The sequence below is a fragment of the Emydura macquarii genome, unplaced genomic scaffold (genome assembly GCF_026122565.2).
Source record: "Emydura macquarii macquarii isolate MOO-44397 ecotype Brisbane River unplaced genomic scaffold, CSIRO-AGI_Emac_v2 contig_509, whole genome shotgun sequence".
Lineage (NCBI taxonomy): Eukaryota > Metazoa > Chordata > Testudines > Chelidae > Emydura > Emydura macquarii.
Genome location: NW_027130646.1, coordinates 382,838 through 403,771, shown reverse-complemented (window position 1 = coordinate 403,771; position 20,934 = coordinate 382,838). Strand labels below are relative to the sequence as shown.

Below are 20,934 nucleotides of genomic sequence, written 5' to 3'. Positions count from 1 at the left end.
CGCCCCTCACAGCTGTACACGCACCCTCTGATCAGCCCGGCTCTTGAGGACCCCTCTACCCCAGGCATCTCTCCCCAACGGACGGTCCCCTCCTGCCCCTGGGGACTTCACAGCCAAGGCATTTCCCGGATTGAAGCCGCCCCCCCCCGACCCCCAACACAGGGGGATCCCCAGCCCCCAACACGGGGGGATCCCCGGCCGTTCTCCTCCACCGGGGGAACGTCCTGCCAGCTCTGCGGTGAGAGGCTGCCTTGTTCTGCCCAGGTCACTGCAATGCCCAGGGGGCAGGGAGCCCGGCCTGCCCCGCACTGACCTGCTCTGGGAGGTCTCCTCCTTGGAGGTGCTGCGGAGCGGGGCCGGCAGGCGGCCGGCAGTCAGGGCGCTGGTCTTCTCGGGCTCGTCAAACAGCTTCCCCAGGGGGCCGGCGGGCGGCTGCTCCCCCGGTAGGTGCTTCCGTCCGGCGGATCTAGGGAGAGGGGGAGACCGTGAGCAGGTGGGGGCAAGGCGCTTCCAGCTGGAAGCTCCCCGGTTCTCTGCAGGGCTCCGTGACCGTCCCCCCCCCCCCGGCCCTTCCCGGGGACGTCAGCAGCAAAGCCAGGCCCAAGCGCCCGCATCATTCCAGGGTGCTCCGAGAGCGACTCCTCCGCTGCGGCGCCGATCCGTCCACCGGGAGGCACATCCCAGCTAGGGGCTAACACCCAGCACCGGGCCCGAGGAGGCCAGAAAGGTGCCGTGCCACCCCTCCCCGCGGGCCGGTCCAGGCCTGCTCCCAGTGCATCAGACATCGACGGGGATCAACCCCCCGCCCAGCCTGGGGACGGAGCTGTGATCTCCCGCACTCAGCCAGCGGGTGGGCATTTGCCCTGCAGGGCGATGCTGCTGCAGCCCCTTCACCCAAAACCTTCCAGCCCCCGCCAACCCGTCTGTTCCTGGGAAGCTTCTCCAGCAAGGGCCCAGCCTCAAGAGCCCCCCGCCCGCCTCCAGGCCAGCAGAGAGGGTAACAGACCTTCCCCATGAGTGACTGGGCTCAGCAGACAGTCACGCCCCGTGGATCCCTGCCCCAGACGGAGACCGGCCCCGCCCCCCGAGGCGACGGAAGGATGCTCCACCAGCCTTGCTTTTCCCCAGAGAGTCATTGCCGCAGAGGGACCCCGCCCCCCACTTACTTGGCGTACTCCTGGCTGGCCCGGGAGACCGACGGCGGCTTCCCCTTGGCAGCTCCTGTTTCGTCCTTGTCGATGCTGATCCACTCTGCGGGCAGGAGACACGCACGGGCTCAGCGGCGGAGCACGGCTCCTCGAACACAAGTTCGTGGCGGCAGATTCCCAGGCCAGATTCCCCTCCATCACCCCACCCAGCCGGCAGGTCTCTGCCCTGGGCTGGCAGGACCAGAGATCCCCTCTTTGATCCTTCAATGCCTTGCCCGGGCCGGCGGAGATGGAGACGCCCATCTTCTTCCCCACCGCTCCCGGCTTGGCCCGGATTCAAACCGGCGCCTAGGCGCTGAGACGTTTCATAGCCAGTTCCCGGTGCCCTGAGCCATTCAACAGCAGCAACCAGGCTCCAACCTGGGTCTCTACTTAACCGTGGAACAATATCCCAGCTTCTTTTAGGCAAATCCCCGCCCCATCTGCCGGCTAACGGCTCCACCAGACCCTGCAGTCGGCAGCAGCCGTGGGGCCCTGCGTTCCCGCGGAGTGTAGCCCCTCGGAGACCCGGAGGAAAGAGCCCCCCCCCTCACCGTAGAGCCTCTCCCGGGTGCCCATCCGCTCTGCCGGGACCCGGACCTTCATGGAGCCCCGGATGTTGCCCGTCTCCTCCCCGCGGTGGGACAGGAAAGTGAGGAACTGCTGGGCCGTGCTGCCGATCATGGACTTCAGGGCGATGACGCACTCCCCTGGAGGACAGGCAGGAGAAGGGGCGTCGGCAGAGCAGTCAGAAGGCAGGCACCGGTCGGGGGCAACGGGGAGAGGTAGGGGTGGCAGGGAAGAGAGAGATGCTCCTGGAACTGCCCTGGCCCGTGACCCCAAAGGAGAGTGGTGGAGGAAGAAAGCAGCAGCGGCAGCACCACTGATGGGAGACGGGGCCGGACTCCTGCATGGGGGAGCAACTCCGCGATGGCACGCGGGCGCCATGCCCGTGGAGCGAGGGGAAAGCGGGCTGAGCGGCCAGGGCTCTGGACCGGGGCTGGTTCAATTCCCAGCTCTGTACCGCACTCCCTGTCTGGCCGGGGGCACGTCACTTAATATCTCCGTTCCCCAGCTGTGAAATGGACATAACGATGCTTCCCTGCTGCCAGCGGGGCGGGGCAGGGCGAGGCTAAACCGCAGTGTGGGTGATCAGATGCCATGGTGAGGAGAAGATGAGCAAGGCAGGAGATGTTGCATTATACAGCAAGAACATATACATTTGTTCTGAGCTCTGGTGGGAGGCAGAGCAGAAAGTCTCTGGGTAAAAATAAAAGGGGGAAAAATAGGGGTGACATCATGGTAAGGGTCCACTATAGACCACCAGAGAAGGAGATCTTTCTACCACAAATAACAGAGATATCCAAAATGCAAGCCCTGGTGATAACAGAGGGACTATAACTACCCAGACATCTGTTGGAAAATGCAACACACAGATTTCCAGCAAGTCCCTGGAACGTACGGGGGACAACTTGCTGCTTCAGAAAGTGGAGGAAGTAACCAGGGGCACCAGCCCTTTTAGACTTCATTCTAAAAGCTGATGGTCCAGGGAGAAGGGTTTTAAGTTTATTAGGAACTGAGGAACCTCCTGGGAAAGGGGGAGCCTATATAGGAAGAATGGGCTGCACCTAAACCAGAATGAAACCAGATTGCTGGCATGTAAAATTAAAAAGGAGTTTTTAAACTAAGGGCTGGGGAAAAGTCGACGGGTGTGGAGGAGCATATGGTTCGGACAGAGACATCCCTTAAGGGAGGATCTATTAACAGGAATTCTCTGTATCTTAGTTAAGAGAAGAGGATAGAAGAGAAGAGGATAGAAGGATAGAAGGAAGAGGATAGAAGCTGACATGAAGTACATGAAGGCAGACAACTAAATATGGAGAAGTTTTATAAATGCATGTGTACAAATGCAAGAAGTCTAAATAAGTGAACTTGAGTGCCTGGTATTAAATGAGGATGTTGATGTAATAGGCATCATAGAAACTTGGTGGAATGATAATCATCAATAGGACCTGGTAATACCAGGTACAAACTATGTCGGAATGACAGAGCAGGTCATGCTGATGGGGCAGTGGCGCTGTATGTGAAAGAAAGCAGAGTCAAATATCGTAAAAATCTTAAATGAATCAAACTGTGCCAGAGAATCTCGACGGATAGAAATTCCATGCTTGAATCAGAGTTCAGCCAAGACTATAATGGGGTTCAGAAAAGACCTAGATACGTTCATGGAGGATAGGTACAACAATGGCTATTGTTAGAAGCTGGGAATGGGCGCCAGGGGATGCATCACTCGATGATGACCTGTTCTGTTCGTTCCCTCGGAAGCACCAGGCATTGGCCTCTGTCGGAAGACAGGATGTTGGGCTACATGGACCATTGGTTTAACCCAGTGTGGTCGTTCTTATGTTCTTATTGAGCAGAGTTTCAGAGAACTATCCACAGTGACTCCAAGATCTCTTTCTTGAGTGGTATCGGCTAATTTAGACCCCATCACTTTGTATGTATAGCTGGGATTATGTTTTCCAATGTGCACGACTCTGCATTAGTTAAAACTGAATTGCATCTGCCACAGTGTTGCCCAGTCAACCAGTTTTGTGAGATCCCTTCATAACTCCTTGCAGTCTGCTTTGGATTTAACTCTCTGGAGTAGTTTTGTATCATCTGCAAATTTTGCCACCTCCCTGTTTACCCCTTTTTCCTGATCAGTTATGATTTTTATGAACAGCACAGGTCCCAGTACAAATCCCTGGGGGACAGCACTATTTACCTCTCTCCATTCTGAAAAAGGACCATTTATTCCTACTCTTTGTTTCCTGCTTTTAATCAGTTACTGATCCAGGAGAGGACCTTCCCTCTTATCCCATGACAGCTTACTTTGCTTAAGAGCCTTCTCAAAGGCTTTCTGAAAATCTAAGTACCCTATATCCACCAGATCACCCTTGTCCACATGCTTGTTGACCCACTCAAAGAATTCTAGTAGATTGGTGAGGTATGATTTTCCTTTACAAAAAACTTATTGACTCCTATATGTCTGAAAATTTTATTCTTTACTATAGTTTCAACCTCTTGGACCAGATCCTGTGCTCCACTTAGAACTAAATCAAGAATTGCCTCTCCTCTTGTGGGTTCCAGGACGAGCTGCTCCAAAAAGCAGTCATTTAAGATGTCAAGAAACTTTATCTCTGCATCCCGTCCTGACGTGACATCTACCTAGTCAATACCGGGATAGTTGAAATCCCCCATTATCATTGAGTTTTTTATTTTTATAGCCTCTCTAATCTCCCTGAGCATTTCACAGTCACTATCACCGTCCTGGCCAGGTGGTCGGTTGTATATCCCTACTGCTTTAATCTTATTATTCAAGCATGGAATTACTATCCATATCATGCAGTCAAAAAAGCTAACAGAATGTTAGGAACCATTAGGAAACGGATAGATAATAAGAGACAATATCAATAATGCCACTTTATAAATCCACTGTATGCTCACCCCTTGAATATTGCCCGCAGTTCTGGTCGCCCCATCTCAAAAAAGACATATTAGAATTGGAAAAGGTACAGAGAAGGACAACAGAAATGATTAAGGGTATGGAACAGCTTCTGTATGAGGAGAGATTAATAAGTCTGGGACTGATTATTTTGGAAAAGAAACGACTAAGAGGGGATATGATAGAGATCTATAAAATAGTGACTGGTGTGGAGAAAGTAAACAAGGAAATGTTATTTACTCCTTCACATAGCAGAAGAACCAGGGGACACCCAATGAAATGAATAGGCAGCAGGTTTAAAACAAACAAAAGGAAGCACTTCACACAACACACAGTCAACCTGTGGAACTCCTTGCCAGGGGATGTTGTGAAGGCCAAGACTGTAACGGAGTTCAAAAAGGAACTAGATCAGTTCATGGAGGATAGGGTCCATCAATGGCTCTTAGCGAAGATGGTCAGGGATGCAATCCCATATTATGGCTGTCCTTAGACTCTGTTTGCCAGAAGCTGGGAATGGCCGATGGGATGGATCACTTGTTGATGACCTGTTCTATTCGTTCCCTCTGAAGCACCTGGCATTGGCTACTGCCAGCAAACAGGACACTGGGCTAGATGGACCCTTGGTCTGACCCAGTGTGGATCTTCTTATGTTTCCAGGTCATAGCACATGGGAGTCAGTGACCGAGCTGGGAACATCTAAGACAGCCAGGACTAGAACCCAGGGCCTCTAGCACCAAAACCCAGAATGCAGCCCTTTGAACCAAAGGAGAATGCCAGCCACCGTAGTAGCTCCCCTCCCTCAAGCTCTCTGTGACCCGGCCACTGGCAGCCAAATTACCCCACGCAGCGTCCCCCACCCACTCCTTACCGTAGGATTCATAGCCATCGAGGGACTTGACTGTGAGCAGCAGGTGCTGGTCCTGGAGATACTCGATGTCGGACAGAATTGGTTTCAGCTGCAGACGGGGCAGTCAATGGAGAATGGACATTTAAAGACAGCCCCACAGGGGCTATGGGGCACAGCTGCACAGCGGAGCAAGGGGCAGTAATACAGGGATCCCACTCTCCCCTCCAATCAAACCCACTGCCCCCATTCTCCCACCCCAACAGGAAGGCAGTGTGGTCTAGTGCATAGAGCACTGAGCTGCTGGGTGACATTGTGTAAGTCAAGTCTCTGCTCTGTGCCTCAGTTTCCCCATCTGGAAGATGAGAGATAATGCCACTGACCTGTTCTGTAAAGAGCTAGGGATTGCTACTGTTATTAACAAGGGGCATCTCCTCTGCACAGAGGGGGTGGCAGGGTGGTGGGCTGGGGAAGTTCTCACCGTGGGCAGCTGCCTGGACGACCACTGAACCTTCAGGAAGTTGATGTTGTCGCTGCTCTGCATGTCGTTCTCGAAGCTCTTCTTAAACTCTAGGGCAAGGAAGTGGCAGGTCTCAGGTTACGCACACACTCCCCCTGCGTTCACAGTGGAGCAGTCCCACGGTATGCATCCCCCCACCTCATCCCCATCCAGCCCGAATGGACCTGTCTTAGGACTAAACTGGCCCTCCTGCCCTGCTCCACAGAACCCAGGCCTCTGCTGCTTGAGCTAAAGGAGAATCTCCACTAGCACAAGCAGAATTAGGGCTTTTATATCCTCTGCTGGCTGTAGCCGCTGGAGGGTGACGGGCTCGCACACAGCAGGTGGCAGCGAGGCTCCCATCTACATGAGAGGGATTCTGCAGGAATCTGTTCTGGATCCGATGTTATTTAACACCTTTATCAAAGAGCTGGCTGTAGGAATAGAGAGCAGACTGACCACATTTGCAGATGACGCAAAGCTGGGGGCCGGGGAGGTTGCAAACACTTTGGAGGATAGAGCTAAAATTCAGAGATCTTGATAAATTGGAGAACGGGGCTATAGACAACAAAATGAAATGCAAGAACACAAGAGTAAGGTGCTACACTTCGGGGGAAAAACCAAACGCACAAACACAGGATGGGGGATAACTGGCTTGGCAGCAGCAAGGTCAAGAAGGATCTGGGAGTTGTGGAGGATCACAACCTCAACTGGAGTCAGCAATGCGATGCTGTTGCAAAAAAAGCAAATGCAATTTTAGGTTGCATTAACAGAGGCACGGCAGGCAAGTCACGGGTAGTGATAGTACAGCTCCATTCAGCGCTGGTTGGGGTTCAGCTGGAGAACTGTGTCCGATTTTGGTCACCAACGTATAGAAAGGACGTAGAGAAACTGGCAAAGATCCAGAGCTCAGCGACACAGATGATCAAAGGCACAGAACGCAAGCCCAGATAAGCAAAGGCGGAAGGAACCGGGTATGTTTAGTTTGGAAAAGAGGAGGTGACGGGGGATATGATAGCGGTCGACAGGTACTTGAAAGGCTGCCATAAAAAAGATGGAGAAAAGTTGCTCTCTCTTGCCGGAGAGGGCAGGGCCAGAGGCGATGGGTTCAAACTACAGCCTGTGAAATTTAGATTAAATCTCAGGGAAAACTTCCTAACTGTAAGAACAGTAGGACAATGGACTTGGGAGGTTATAGAAGCTTCTTCACTGGAGGTTTTCCAAAGGAGGCTGAGTAGCCACCTGTCTTGGATGGCTCAGACAGGACAGATCCTGGTTCTTGGGAAGGGGTTGGACTAGTGGACCCTGGTGGTCCCTTCTAGCCCTGTGGGTCCCTGATTCTGCACTAGCCAGTGGGCGCCACGTAACGTGTGAAGGCAGGAGAGCAGGGGGGCCGGGCACTCACCTTCCAGGCAGGTGGAGTAGAACTCGATAAAGAACTTGGTCCTGCTGGCCGTCTTCACGATGGCTTCGATGTTCTCAAACTCAATGTAAGCCTGGTCTGAGGACTTGGAGAGACCTGAGAACAGAGAGTGATAATCAAACATCTCGCCGGGCTAGCGCTTACCTAGCACTTTTCTGCCAGCGCTGTACAAAGGAGGGCGGGGTCATTCTCCCCATTTGACAGATGGGGAAACTGAGGCACAGTCACCCAGGGTCACCCATCAGGCCAGTGGCGGCGCTGGGAATGGACACCAGGTCTGCTGTGTCCCAGTCCAGTGTTCTAGCCACGAGGCCACACCATGGAGAGGGCCCTCGCTGACCGAAGAGGGCAGGAATCCCTCAGGCCCAAAGGCATCTATGAGGGACTACAAGGGAGATGTCCCTGGCTTGGTTTTTACTACAGCCGGTCTCTCGCATGGACAGCTACCAGGTGTGCCGAGCCCCAAGCAAGCCCCAGGGGCAGCCGTTCCAGCAAAGGGGCAGCGAGGAAAGGAGCCAGGTCCGTCTCCCTTCTGCGGGTGGGGTGATGGAGCCGGGGGCGCTCCAGAACGGCCACTGGGCACAGCCGAGGGCAGGAGAGGAGAGCAGGGCCTAGGCGGGGGTTGCCTTCTTCTGGAGCAGCGAGACGGGACCACGCTGGGGTCAGGCAATCCTGAGGTGGTGACATCCAGGCCTGGGGAGGTTGCTATTGCCTTCGCAACCGGGTGGGAGGCTGAGGATGGGCCGTTCGCAGCGTGGCGGGGAAGGAGATCAAAGATAACCGAGCCACGGCTCCAAACCCGCACGAAAACTTCGCATCGGTGTGCACGAGCGATGGTGATGGCATGTGGACGGAGGCAGGACGGCTGCCGGAAACGAGCGTCTAGAAATGGCGTTTGCCATAGCTGAGGCGGAAGAAAAACTGAAAGAGCTTAATGGGCTGCGGTCGGGGGGACCGGACCGTTTCCCTCCCAGGCTACTGATGCTAGTGCGGCAGGAAGGGGTTGTTAAAACATCCCGCTGTTCGGGGTAGTGCCGGGGTATGACTGGAGACTAGCTAACACCACACCTGGACGTAAGAAAGGGGGGAAAAGTGAGCCGGGCAACCACAGACCTGCTCGCCGGACCTGAGCAGCGTGCCAGGCTTCAGAACAAATTGTGAAGGAAAAGAATAATTCAATTCAGGGGGGTACACAGCAAAGGGGTTGTAACGGACCATGGGTCTACCAAAGGTAGATCATGCCAGACCAGCCCAATTCCCTTCTTTGAGACAACAGCGGATTCTTTAGACGAGGGACGTGCAGAGGACCTAATATCCTTCGACTCCAGTCAAGCGTTTGACTCAGCGCCCCGTGGGAAATGACTAAATTAGGGGAAATGGGGATCAACGCAAGACCCGTAAGGTGGGTAAGGCACAGGCTGAAGGGGTGAAGGTTACACTGAAAGATGAACCATTGGAGGTTCCTAGCAGAGTTCTCCAAGGACCTGTCTTGGGACCAGTCTTATTCAGTGTTTATTAACGACCGTGACGCAACCAGTAGGTGCGTGTTGGCGAAATCTGCTGACTACACAGAGTGAGGAGGCAGCGTCAGTACAGAGGAGCAGCGGGACGTCATCACAGGAAGATCTGATGACCTTGAAGACCGGAGCGACAGGCGTGGGATGAAATTCAACAAAGCCGAGTGCACGGTCACACGCGCGTAGGGGCTAAATAAGAATTTCTGCGCCAGGCTGGGAGCTCGTTGGCTGAACGTGACAGAGAAGGAGAGACCTGGGTATAAGGGTCGGTCCCAGGGTGACCATGAGCCAGCAGTGTGACGTGGCTGTGAAAAAGTCAAATGGGATCCCAGGATGCATTCGGAGAGGCAGAGACAGAGAGAGAGAAGTATGAATCCCACTGTACAAGGCACAGACCGTATCGGGAATATTGTGTGCGATTCTGGGCACCCGTGTGCAGGCAAGAGGAATTCACACTGGGACAGGTGCAGAGAAGAGCCACTAGGATGAGGGGAGGGAGGGCCTGTCTTAGGAGAGGACACTGGATGAACTTGGCTGGGTTAGCCCGGCAAAAAGAAGGCTGAGAGGGGATGGGGTTGCTCCATAAATATATCGGGGGGGGGGGGGGGTGCAGTGAGTACCAGGGAGGGAGAAGAGCTCTTGAAGCCACAGGACAACGTTGGACAAGAACAAATGGACACAAAACTGGCCATGAACAAATTCAGGCTGGAAATTTCTAACCATCCGTAGGATTTGCAGGGGAAACAATGGAATGAGTTTTAAGAGCGGGAACTGCATCCTGGGGTTGGTGGGGCTCACTTCCGGTCTCTGTCCTAGGTTCCCAAACCTCATGCTTCAGGGTTTCAGCCACTGGCAGGGGTCAGGAAGGGATTTCTCCCCCTCCCCCAATGTATTCTGGGCCTTTTTTTTTTATCTCCGTCCTCTGACGCATGAGGGATGGCCAGGGCTGGAGATGGGACATAGGACCGGGGGGGGGCAGGGTTATCTGGGTGTGTCTCGCTGACTCATTTCCCCACCACTGCTGGGGCCTCGCGCACGGCCCGCGGCACATCTAGTCTACACTCAGTGACAAATCAGGGCCAGGCAGAGTGTCGCCTGGCCAGCGCAGGGCGCGCCCCCCCTACCTTTCTTGGAGACGAACTGGGACGTCACTCCGACCTCAAAGGCTCCGAAGACAGGGGAGTGGTCGCTGGTCATGACGTCGTCGGTGCATCCTGCCAAGAAGCAGGCGCCACTGGTGAGCTAGCCCGGCGCCCGGGGCTGGGAGCGGGCAGAGCAGGGGCCGCGGGCCACCCCTGGCTGCCCTGCCCACGCGCCCGCCCCAGGCCGAGACGGGAGCTCGCTCTCCCACAGCATCTTCAGCTCTGGGCAGCTCACGGGGTGGAGACCCCTGCCCCGGGAACAGATCCCACGTCCCCCAGGGAACAGATCCCACATCCCCCAGGGAACCGGACCCAGACCCGCAACTCGCAGGCCTCAGCGACTAGAGCCGTTTGGGCTGGATTTGAACCCGGGGGCTAGCAGGGAGAGACGGCAGAGCTGGTTCCCAGCCCCGGTCCCACCCTGTCTGCCCCCCACCAGGAGGGCTTTCCTCTAGAAACCCCCACGGAGGGGCCCCCGCCCCGCATCACTGCCGCCTCGCCCAGCCGCACGGAGGGAGGCAGTGCCCGGGAGGTCTGGGCTAGCCAGCGCGGCGGACACAGCCTGGGGGTGGGTGAGCCAGGGCAGCCACTAGCGGGCGAGTGAGGGGGGGGGGATCCCGGCCAGCAGGGGGTGCCGCTACCCGCCCCCCCAAAAAAACACACTCACCGTAGCTGTTGCAGGTGATGTGGGTCTCGGGGTACGACTTCCACAGGATGCGGTCACACCAGGAGGGGACGTTGGTGCGGACCTGGGCCGGGGGGCGGGAGGCACAGGACACTGGGGTGAGGCATGGCCAGGCAGCCCCCTCCCCACAGCCCATCCAGGCTCCCGGCACTGGCCCCTCACTAGCCTCCAGGGCCCAAAGATCCGGCCGCGGGAAATGGCTGGCCCTACCCGCCCCCGCCTGAAACACGCCCTCCCTTCCCCCAGCCCCCGGCCCGCCTCCAACACCTACCCCAGTGGGCTTCTGCTTGTGCCAGACGTAAGCGTCGCGGGAGCCCCGCTCGTAGCGGTAGGTCGGGGGGAAGGTGATCTCCTCCTCGCCTGCGGAGACACGGCCCAGGGCGTCAGGGGCAACAGCACCCCGGGAAGCCTGGGGCTCAGCGGGGGGCGAGACACCAGCAAACTGGACCCCCGGCAATGAAGAGCCAGGAGCTGCTGATCCCTGAAGGGGAGACACCCTCATCCCCCGCCCACAGGTCCCCCCCCCCAGCCGGGAAGCGGCCGAGCCGCTGGGCGAAGCAGCCAGCACCCCGCCCGTGGCAGAGCCGCCCTCACCGAATCGCAGGAAGACCTTGTGCTTCTCCTTCTCCAGGTTGAGCTGATCCACTTTGAGCAGCGGCTCGAACTCCTTGCGGCTGATGTAGTTGAGGATCTCCTGGGGGAGGCAGGGGCGGGCAGGCAGGTTGGAGCGGGGGAGGACCAGGCCATCCTCCCCCGGGCCCCCCTAATGCCATTCCCCCCCCCCAGCCCCGGGCCTGTTTGCCCACCCCTTCCCATGCTGCACCCCTCTCCCGTCGGGCTGCCCTTCCCCCCGACAGACCCGCGCCCCCCTCACCTGGATGTCCATGTCCAGGCGGTAGTTGAGGTCCCCGAACCAGAAGAGATGGGTGAAGCGGAGCGAGATGTCGAAGGAGCTCAGCTGCTTGTCGCCCAGGGACAGCAAGCGCAGGATATCCAGGTAGTTCTGGTTCCGCCTGGGGGGAGAGGGGAGCTGTGGGCCGGCAGACGGGGAGCCAGGGCCAGGGAGGGGGCACAGGGCAGAGCCTCCGGGGGCACGGCCCTTGGAAACGCAAACCCAAGGCCACGACGGCTCCTAGTTATTAAAGATCCCCAGGAGCGTCCCACAAGAGCCCGGTGTTTGTCTCAGTGCCCTAGTTTGAGTGCTGCCCGTCCAGTTCAACCGCTCCTCCCCAGAGGCAGACGCACTGACCCCGTTTGTGGGGCTTGTTAAGCGCGTACAGGCCTCTAGGATCCATCAGGAGGGTGCTAGATGGCAGAGGTTGTTAATACCACAGGCAGTGGGTGTTTAATATTCTCAGCGCATCTACCAAAGAGAAGGCTTCTGGAGAATTCATGCTCTCCCCGGGCTAATGGCTCCTGGCCTGACAGACAGACCGGGGTGCAGGCGAGGGTGGTTCTCCAGACGGCAGACCCACCGGAGCGCAGCTCCATCCCGGCAGCGCTCGCTGCTTAGCAAGGGAACATCTGTGCTTGCAGTTTCCATCCAACAGGGCCGGAGCGTGCGCGCTAACAGCGACCATCGCCGCGTGCCAAGCGCCAGGCCCAGGACAACGCGGCCCCAAGGAGCACGGCGTGGGACGGTGCATGGGAACACGCCGGGACAGGATGAACTCAAGCGTGTCGGGGCATGCGCAAGCATGCAAGGCTGAGCCCGAGTCCGTCTAAGAAAGCAGGAGGGAGCATGCAGAGGTCAGAGCGAGCAAGAGCGTCCCAGCGTAGGCGTGCGAGGGGACGAGCCTGTTCGAACCAGCACACGGGTGCAAGGCGCGCCTGCCCCAGCATGACTTCGGGAGTGCAAGCGGGCTCGGGCGAACGCTAGTGCGCCAGAGAGAGCACGAGCATGTCAGAGCGAGCAGGAGCGTGTCCGGGGGCAGGTGCGAGTGTATCCAAGGGGAGCGTGTCCGTGTCCAAGAACGACAAGTGTGCACGAGCGTGCGAGCGGCAGCACGGCAGACGGCCTGCACGTCCCGGAGCAGGCTCGGCTCTCCCTGGCGACGCAAAGCGACTCCCCCTGCACCGCGCTCTCATGCCTCTGCCTGGAGACCAAGGCGGCGCCTCTCCACGTTCCCGTTCTGCCCACGGCCAGGGGCAGGAGGTCAGAGCAGGTGCTACCAGCAGCTCCCCTCTTAGCCCGGCTGGCAAGACCCCCCACCCTCCCGCTGTGAAGGCGGCTGCCCTGCCCCTCGCCCGGGGTGGGCGCCCCGCACTCACCTGGCCGTCTTTTCGTTGCCCGAGGTCAGGTGGCAATTGACGAAGCCGAAAGAGGTGCCGTTGAACATGAAGGAGACGCCCACGGCCCCTTTGTTGCCTGCAAAACAGAGACGGGGACCGGGGCGAGCCCCATTCAGGCCGGGTTCCCTGGCCGCTCTGGAGCAGGAGGGAGACCCACCAACATACTTCACACAGGCCGCTGAAGAGGCATAGACATGAGCGACTCACGCCGGGTCAGGATGGTATTCCAATCCCCTGAGCCAGCCAGTCCCCGCCCCCCATGCTACAGCCCCCCCCCCAGATCTAACCCCGCCCCGAGCATCGGAAAACGCTCATTTCTGGATGCCAGCCCCAGCGGCGCTGGCGGGCCCAGAATACACAGACGCGTTGCAAAGGCTCCGTGTGCACCCACACAATTGCGGTGTCAATCACACACGCACAGGGCCCTGGCCCAGAACTCTTGACGTGCAGCCCCACAGGAATCTACCGCTGGGGTAGAAAAGGACCATAGATTCTGTGGTCCGGAGGCTAGCCGGCACAACAAGGGTGAGTGCGGAGGGCTACGGCCGTCTGTCCCAGGCCCCCAGGCCATGCAGCACCTAGACTGGCCCTACCCAGCGTGTTTGCAATCCCGGTCTTCACGCTCGAGGTGCTGACGTGACTGATCCGGTTCTCGTGCTCCGGTTTCACCAGGACGGCGATCTTAATGTTCCACAAGGACTGCATGGCAACCTGGCAGGGAGTCAACCAGACAGCGTCACACCTCGGCTCTCCCCAGCGAGAACCACGCAGGCCGAAACCGCCAAGATGCAGGAGCGCTTGCAAAGCCGCTATTGGTCGGTGCTTGCAAACCGGGGTTTCGGGGAAGTGAGCGGAGGTTGAAAGTGGTCGGGGGGCTGCTGGGAATCTGTGCCCAATGGCAGACACGTTGGATAGCTAATTCCCCCACCTTCCCTGCTCCAGTAAGGATATTTCTGAACAACCAAGGTTCAAGCCAGATGTTTACAGCAGGCTTCTCTTCCTCCTAAGTTTTTTCTGCGTCAGGAGTCCCTAGGTCTTGTGTTATATTAACAGCTGCAGGTTTGTCCCAGTGGGAAGAGAGTCAGGGACAGCATGATTTTCTTATTTGTTCACGACTTTATTACGTGTTCCGGACTCCCTCTGGAGCTGGGCCTGGCTCCCCGCTCCGGGCGCTGTCACCAGGGACGTGGGGTCAGAGCAGCGCTCAGGGTTGGCGTCGCCAGCCCTCCATCATGACGGAGGAGTGGGGGACCCCTGAGCAGGGCTGCAACCCGCACGGCAGGTGGCAACGCTCGGAGTGGGGAGACAGGCCCGGCCCGGCTGGCGGGACACAGGAGCTGCCACCGGCTGGAGTGAGGGCAGGGCGGGCTCGGTCTCCAGCCCTCGGCCCCAGGCCAGGTTTGAGGTTGCTGTGTCAGGGAAGAGGACACTGCTGCAGGCGCCTGGGGCCCCTCATTTTTCAGGACATCTTTTTTTTAAATCAAAAATCACCGAGCAGTCACTAAAGCCGGGACCGCACTGCGATGCCTGATCCAAAATGCTGTGTCAGATCTAGTTAGGTTTCCCCCAGGAGGAAAGGGAGACGAGCCCCGTGAAACGCGACGGCTCACGTTTCCTGCCACTCCGCTGGTGCTGAAGGATCCCGAAGCACAAAGGGGGGGAGCCTGATTTTCAGATCCCCCCCCCACAGCTCCCACTCAAATCTCAGGCACGCACGAATCATGCAGCCACCTCTGGGGAGGGGCAGGGGGCATACAGCCACCAGTGCGCAACACTCCGAATGCTAGCGGGCGAATGGAAAATGCTGGCCAACGACACCCCGCCTGCCAGCCCTCACTCCAAAAGCGAAGCGTGTGGGAGCTGACAGATCTACCTCAGAAGGCTAAAGGGCTGAGAGGCCCTGGGGTCAGAGGCTTTCACCGCACGGTCCCTGAGCCGCCCCCCACATCAACTGTTCTAGGTGAAAATGGCAAATCCAGCCAGGCTGAGGATTGGGGAGAATGGTAACCACGGCAACCGTCTCCCCAAGCCTCTCTGCTCTCCCGTGCCCATCCACTGCCTGGGAGCGCTCTGGATTTGGAGGCTGGCCCTAAAACAGACATCCTGGGTCTGCATGTGGGGGGCAGCCCCTGGAGGCGACAGCTGCCCAGCAGGCAACGCTCCACCTCCGGCCGAGCGGCATGGCCAGAGCATGGCATGCGGGGGAGCCGCCGCCGTCTCATAGAAACATAGAATATTAGAGTTGGAAGGGACCTCAGGAGGTGTCTAGTCCAACCCCCTGCTCAAAGCAGGACTAACCTCAGCTAGATCATCCCAGCCAGGGTTTTGTCAAGCCGCAGTTTAAAAACCTCTAAAGATGGAGGTTCCACCACCTCCCTAGGTAACCCATTCCAGTGCTTCACCACCCGCCTAGTGAAAAACTTTTTCCTAATGTCCAACCTAGACCTCCCGCCCTGCAACTTGAGACCATTGCTCCTTGTTCTGTTATCTGCCACCACCGAGAACAGCCTAGCTCCATCCTCCTGGAACCCCCTTTCAGGTAGTTGAAGGCCGCTATCAAATCCCCCCTCATTCTTCTCTTTTGCATCCGCTCGAGACAGGCGCGGTCCAGCGCGGCCGCAGCGTAGAACCGCACGGCATTGGGCTCCTGCCCCTTACCGGGCGATACTCGATCTCCGTGAACTCCTTCAGCACCCCCCGCAGGAAGTCGACCCACTCCTTGTCCCCCAGCGAGTTCTCCTGGGTGCCGAAGACGTAGATGTCATGGGGAATGGTGACCGTCATCTCGTCCAGGGTCTTCCCCAGGCCCTTTGACGTAAACCAGGCCGTGACGCTCTTCGGTGGAGGCACACTTCCTGTTGGGAGAGGGCATGGCCCAACAGAGCTGCGGTCACGGACGGGGTCACTCTGCTCAGTCCCAGAAGGATAGGCCCCTGGATGGGCCGCAAGCCTGGGACTTAAGAGACCAGGGTTTAATTCCCTCCTCTGCAACGGGCTCCCCGTGGTGACCTTGGGCCAGTCATTTAGCCTCTCTGTGCCTCCGTTTCCCATCTCTACAGTGGGGGTCATGACCTGGAGCGGGTTTGCGAACGGGCGTCAGGAGGTCGCAACCAACCTGCCCTGCCCATGTTGCTAAAATTGGAGGGGAGCCTGCTACAGAAAAGATGGAGAATGACTGACTTAGAGTAGCTAGAATAATGGTACAGTATAGTCACTTGCAATAAGTCATTCAGCCACTAGATGTCACTGTGTATTGCATGGGCTTCCCTACAGGTGTGGTTCCTGGCGAACAAGGCCGACAAAGGCAGAACGCGAGAGGCGTGGAAGCCTGCGTGTCCGTGCCTGGAGATGGCAGCTGTTTCGTTTCAGACGGACTGTGATTCCGTCTGACATGACAGCAGGGGGCTGGAGGATAGCTGGGCAGGGTATCTGGCTCGCGAGTGGGATCACAGACTTCATGGCATCCAGGTGGGAGGTGTTTAGTGGGGCTGGACACTCCCTGTGATGCTGGGCCATGCTCCCCGGGCTGAGAGGAGCTCCCACAGGGCTCTGTCCTGAGCGCTCCACATTGCCCTTTCCCACGTTCCCTGGGCCACCTGAAGGGCAGCGCCCGAAAAGGCCTGCCCCGGGCACCCCATGGCACTGACCCATGTTCCACGTGCCGATGAAGATGGAGATCATGTCCGGCTCATCCTGGTTGGAATGTTTGTTTTTCATCAGCTGCAGCAGCTGGCAGAACGCCTCCCGCTTCTGGAGGAAAGGCAGACAAAGGAGGCAGGTTAGGCCGCAAGAAGAGATGGGCTCTGGACAGGAGACCCGGGTACAATCCCTGGTCCTGGCCATCCACACGTGAGCCAGCAAGGGCTCGGACAGGTGAGGACCATACAGGGAATTGTTCACCCACCATGGAAATGCAGCCACCTCTGGGGTGGAATGCGGTTTCTGTTTAACAGGCCACAGCAACATCATGCAGCAGTTTAGGACAGGAAGTGAAGAATTCCCTAACCAGTTTACAGGGGGGAATTTGAGGCCAGGGCATCATTAATGGTCATGAGTGGTTATGGCCTTGGTTATTACACGTTAGCTGAAAGGCAGCCGCCCTCCGTTCAGCCCACAGACTCATCCTGGACTTTGCTGGGTCCTTTACTTCCACCGCATCCTCACTAGCGTTAAGATTTTGCAGTCAAACCCTGCCCTCAGCGACCGCTCCGCAACCCCTTTTAACTGTGCCCTCGGTGACCCTCGGGACAGCCAGGCTGTGACACCCCTGGGGGCGTACTGGGGCCCACTGCGTGTCTCTGCAACTGACATCCTGCAAACAGCCTCGCCGATGATGCAGAAGCAGGAGCAGGCCCACGTCCCCCTCCCAGAGCGGGGCTGGCTTTGCAGGAGGGAAGCGGTACTGCTGTCACTGCAGCCCGCTGTCCTGGGAAGATCTACTGGGGCGGGGGGAGTTTTTAATGCAGTTTCTTCCCAGAACAGAACTGCACTTTGATGCTTTAATTTAGCTACATTCCCTTCCATCCTGCGGCCTCAGAGCTGCGTGGGCAGGACCACAGCAGACACAGTAATAATAGACCCATGACTCACCCGGGCGCTGACAAAGACGAAATCTTTCCGCTGAGTTTTATCCTTCTCCTTCTCGAAGACGATTCCCAGTTTATTCTGTACCCGCTGGGACTTGATCAGCTGCCGGACTGGCGAGCGGCACGGAAAACCAGAGCAGACGTGAACACTAAACGGCAGCCACGCTCCGCTCCCACCATCCCCGGGGAAAGCCAGCGCTCTGCAGGGGCAGGAGGACGGGGAAGACCAGAGGATCCGACTCCAGGGACCCCCAGGGCTGTAGGGAAGGGCAGGGTGAGATGCTGGGATGGGAGGGTGTGACAGGCACACACTGTATCATGCGTCGTAGGCAAGTGGTCGGTTCCTGAGTGACGCCGTTTTGGGGCCAGATCTAATCATTTAATACCCCCGCACGCGACGTCCCTCCTCTAATCCCACCCCGGTCACTGAACTCCCCGCAGAAATAACGGCGAGTGGGGTCCCAGCAGTGCCAGGGACGTGGCTGGTCCCCGGAGGCCCCCGAGGGCAGGCGGGTTCTGCGTGGAGGAAGAAGAGGGAAGGACTCAAGGGCCGGGCGCAGCATGCGGCGCGGGCTCTTCGCTCTTACTCTTCTCGTGGGTGAAGGTGTTCCAGTCCTCCTGGGAGTCCTTCTGCTTCTTGAGCACCACCAGCTTCCCGCCCTCCACGTCCACGCTCAGCGTGTACTTCTGCGACTTGCCGATCTTGGTGAGGTCCCCCAAGGTGACGTCCAGCTTCACCTGCAGCGGAGAGACGGCTGCAGGTGGACGGGACGCTTGGCGCCGCCGGGGCGGGCCACACCCAGCCCTGGGCTAACACCGGGGAGGTCGATGGAGCCGCGCCGGGCCGGGATCTCACCCCGTGACTAGTCTAACAGAGCCACGCCGGGGAGAACCAGCTCCACCGGGCCGAGGCTGCTGAAAGGTTTGTCGCTTTCCATCCCGCCTTTGGCTTCCCCCTTTGAGAGCCGACAGCCCGGCGGGGCCCTGCCCATTCTGACCTCCTGGGACCACGGGGGCCAGGCCCCAGGCTGAAGGTGAGCAGACGCAGAAAGCGGGCCCGGGTGGCAAAAGAGGAACCTCTGCCTGGACTATCTGCTGGGCTGCTCCCAATAGGGTCCCGGGCCGGGATCTGGTGGAGCAAGAGAGCCCAAGTCCCCCTACCCCACAAGGCCCCAGCGTGGACCGAGACTGTGTCCCGGGAGGTGATAGCACCGCTCTGCTCAGCGCTGGCCAGGCCTCAGCTGGAGAACCGTGTCCAATTCGGTCACCCCAGTACAGGAAGGATGTAGAGACACTGGCACGGATCCAGAGGCGAGCGACAGAGACGATCAAAGGGATGGAACCCAGCCAGAGGAGCAAAGGCGGAAGGAACCGGGTATGTTTAGTTTGGAACAGAGGAGATTACAGGGGATATGAGAGCAGTGGACAGGTACGTGGGAGGCTGCCATAAAGAAGATGAAGAGAAGTTGTTCTCTCTGGCCACAGAGGGCAGGACAAGAGACAATGGGTTCAGATTACAGCGCAGCAGAGTTAGAGGAAATCTCAGGAAAAACTTGCTAAGTGTAAGAACAGCAGGACAACGGCGCAGACGGCCTGGGGAGGGTGCGGAAGAATCCTCACCGGAGGTTTTCCAAAGGAGGCTGGAGAGCCGCCAGTCTGGGATAGTTTAGACACAGCAAATCCGGCACTTTGGCGGGGGGTTGGCCTAGTTGACCCTTGCGGTCCCTTCTAGCCCTGCGGATCCATGATTCTACGACACCTCCGGCTTCGGGATAGGAGCCAGACATCTTTACCCGCCTCTCCGGGGCAGTGTGAGCCAGGAAACTGGGCGCACTAACCACTAGGCCCCCTGGCGACTATCACAGCCGGAGTTTAGTTCAGAGAGTTATACGGCAAAGAGTGGCCAACCCACAGCTCCAGTCACCAAGGTCCTTGTCAGGACTAGTTCCTATCTGCTGTGCTCGGGCCAGTCCAGTGTGAAACTGGTGGGTCTGGACTAATATATGCCAGCTAGCATATATGCATATCAGATTCATCATATGTGTTTCTGTGTTTCTATCTATCTATCTATCTATCTATCCCCATACACCCCGTCTATCTCTCTCTCTCTCTATATATATATATATCTGTACTAGGATGCATTAAGCACCAATATTATCGCAGTTACATAGTTGTATATAACCTCGCTCACTTATGCTAAGTATCCCATAACCCCTTGCCCTCACTGAAGTCAATTTTGGCATGAACAAACAGGGAAGCTGCCGGGCTCTGGCTGTAAGAGTATTTTATCAGAGCGCCAGCTAGGGAGTTATTCTGCCAGGCCTGCACAAGAAGGTCTCAAAGAAAGAGGACAAGCTCGGAGATTGTTCTTCCCGAGTACAGCCCTAGTAGATGCCTTCGCGCCCCTTGGCACCGGGGATGCATGTGTGCAGTATGAAGCGATAAGGGGCACACACCATGGGCCCAGAAAAACAAGGCAAGAAGCGGAGTGATTCACTCTAGTTTGGAATGACACGCACTGTGCCTTTTACTTGTAAACAGCAGAAAGAGACGGGACGTTCTGGACCAGCCTTCCAAGGGGAGCAGTCGGGGCAAGAAACCTAGCCAGCTTCAAGAATGAGCTGGATAAATGTATGGAGGGGATGGTGTGATGGGACAGCCTATTTGGCCATTGACTGATCTCTGACTATTGGTGGTAGATATACCAATGGCCTGTGAAGGGATGTTAGAAGAGGTGGGTTCTGAGTTACTGCAGAGAATTCTTTCTTGGGTGTCTGGCTGGTGAGTCTTGCCCACATGCTCAGGGTTTAGCTGATCGCCGTATCTGGGGTCGGGAAGGAATTTGCCCCCAGGGCAGATTGGCAAAGGCTCTGGGGTTTTTTCACCTTCCTCTGCAGCGTGGGGCATGGCTCACTTGCTAGTGGATTCTCTGTACCTTTCAGTCTTTAAATGGTGATTTGAGGACTTCAGTAACCCAGTCACAGGTCAGGGTCTGTTACAGGAGTGGGTGGGTGAGGTTCTGTGGCCTGCGTTGTGCAGGGGGTCAGACTAGATGATCACAACGGTCCCTTCTGACCTTATAGTCTGTGAGTGACTTTGGGAGCTCATCTTCTGCGTAAGGTGAATGTGAGATGGATTCTCGAGGCCTGGGATCCTACAGAACCTTCCCCCTGTACTATCTCCTTGGGTCACAGCAATAGACCTGACTGACGCTCGGCATTTGGTCTCCTGAGCGTATCTCGTAACGAAGCAAAGAGGGGTCCACATCTGGC

At 57.4% G+C, this 20,934-nt stretch overlaps 1 protein-coding gene across 1 annotated transcript in view; it reads right to left on the bottom strand.

Moving 5' to 3' along the window:
• Nucleotides 1–20,934, bottom strand: part of INPPL1 (inositol polyphosphate phosphatase like 1) — a 72,538-nt gene that overhangs the window by 6,498 nt on the left and 45,106 nt on the right. Inside the window, exons 9-25 of the mRNA XM_067539079.1 lie at nucleotides 18,250–18,400; nucleotides 17,667–17,773; nucleotides 16,724–16,826; nucleotides 15,735–15,931; nucleotides 13,670–13,787; nucleotides 13,056–13,152; nucleotides 11,659–11,797; nucleotides 11,379–11,478; nucleotides 11,056–11,144; nucleotides 10,767–10,848; nucleotides 10,082–10,171; nucleotides 7,423–7,536; nucleotides 6,000–6,088; nucleotides 5,543–5,630; nucleotides 1,742–1,897; nucleotides 1,167–1,251; nucleotides 314–466 (exon numbers count right to left, since the gene is read on the bottom strand). Coding sequence (XP_067395180.1) covers nucleotides 314–466; nucleotides 1,167–1,251; nucleotides 1,742–1,897; nucleotides 5,543–5,630; nucleotides 6,000–6,088; nucleotides 7,423–7,536; nucleotides 10,082–10,171; nucleotides 10,767–10,848; nucleotides 11,056–11,144; nucleotides 11,379–11,478; nucleotides 11,659–11,797; nucleotides 13,056–13,152; nucleotides 13,670–13,787; nucleotides 15,735–15,931; nucleotides 16,724–16,826; nucleotides 17,667–17,773; nucleotides 18,250–18,400 — 1,958 coding nt within the window. The remainder of the gene's footprint in view (nucleotides 1–313; nucleotides 467–1,166; nucleotides 1,252–1,741; nucleotides 1,898–5,542; nucleotides 5,631–5,999; nucleotides 6,089–7,422; nucleotides 7,537–10,081; nucleotides 10,172–10,766; nucleotides 10,849–11,055; nucleotides 11,145–11,378; nucleotides 11,479–11,658; nucleotides 11,798–13,055; nucleotides 13,153–13,669; nucleotides 13,788–15,734; nucleotides 15,932–16,723; nucleotides 16,827–17,666; nucleotides 17,774–18,249; nucleotides 18,401–20,934) is intronic.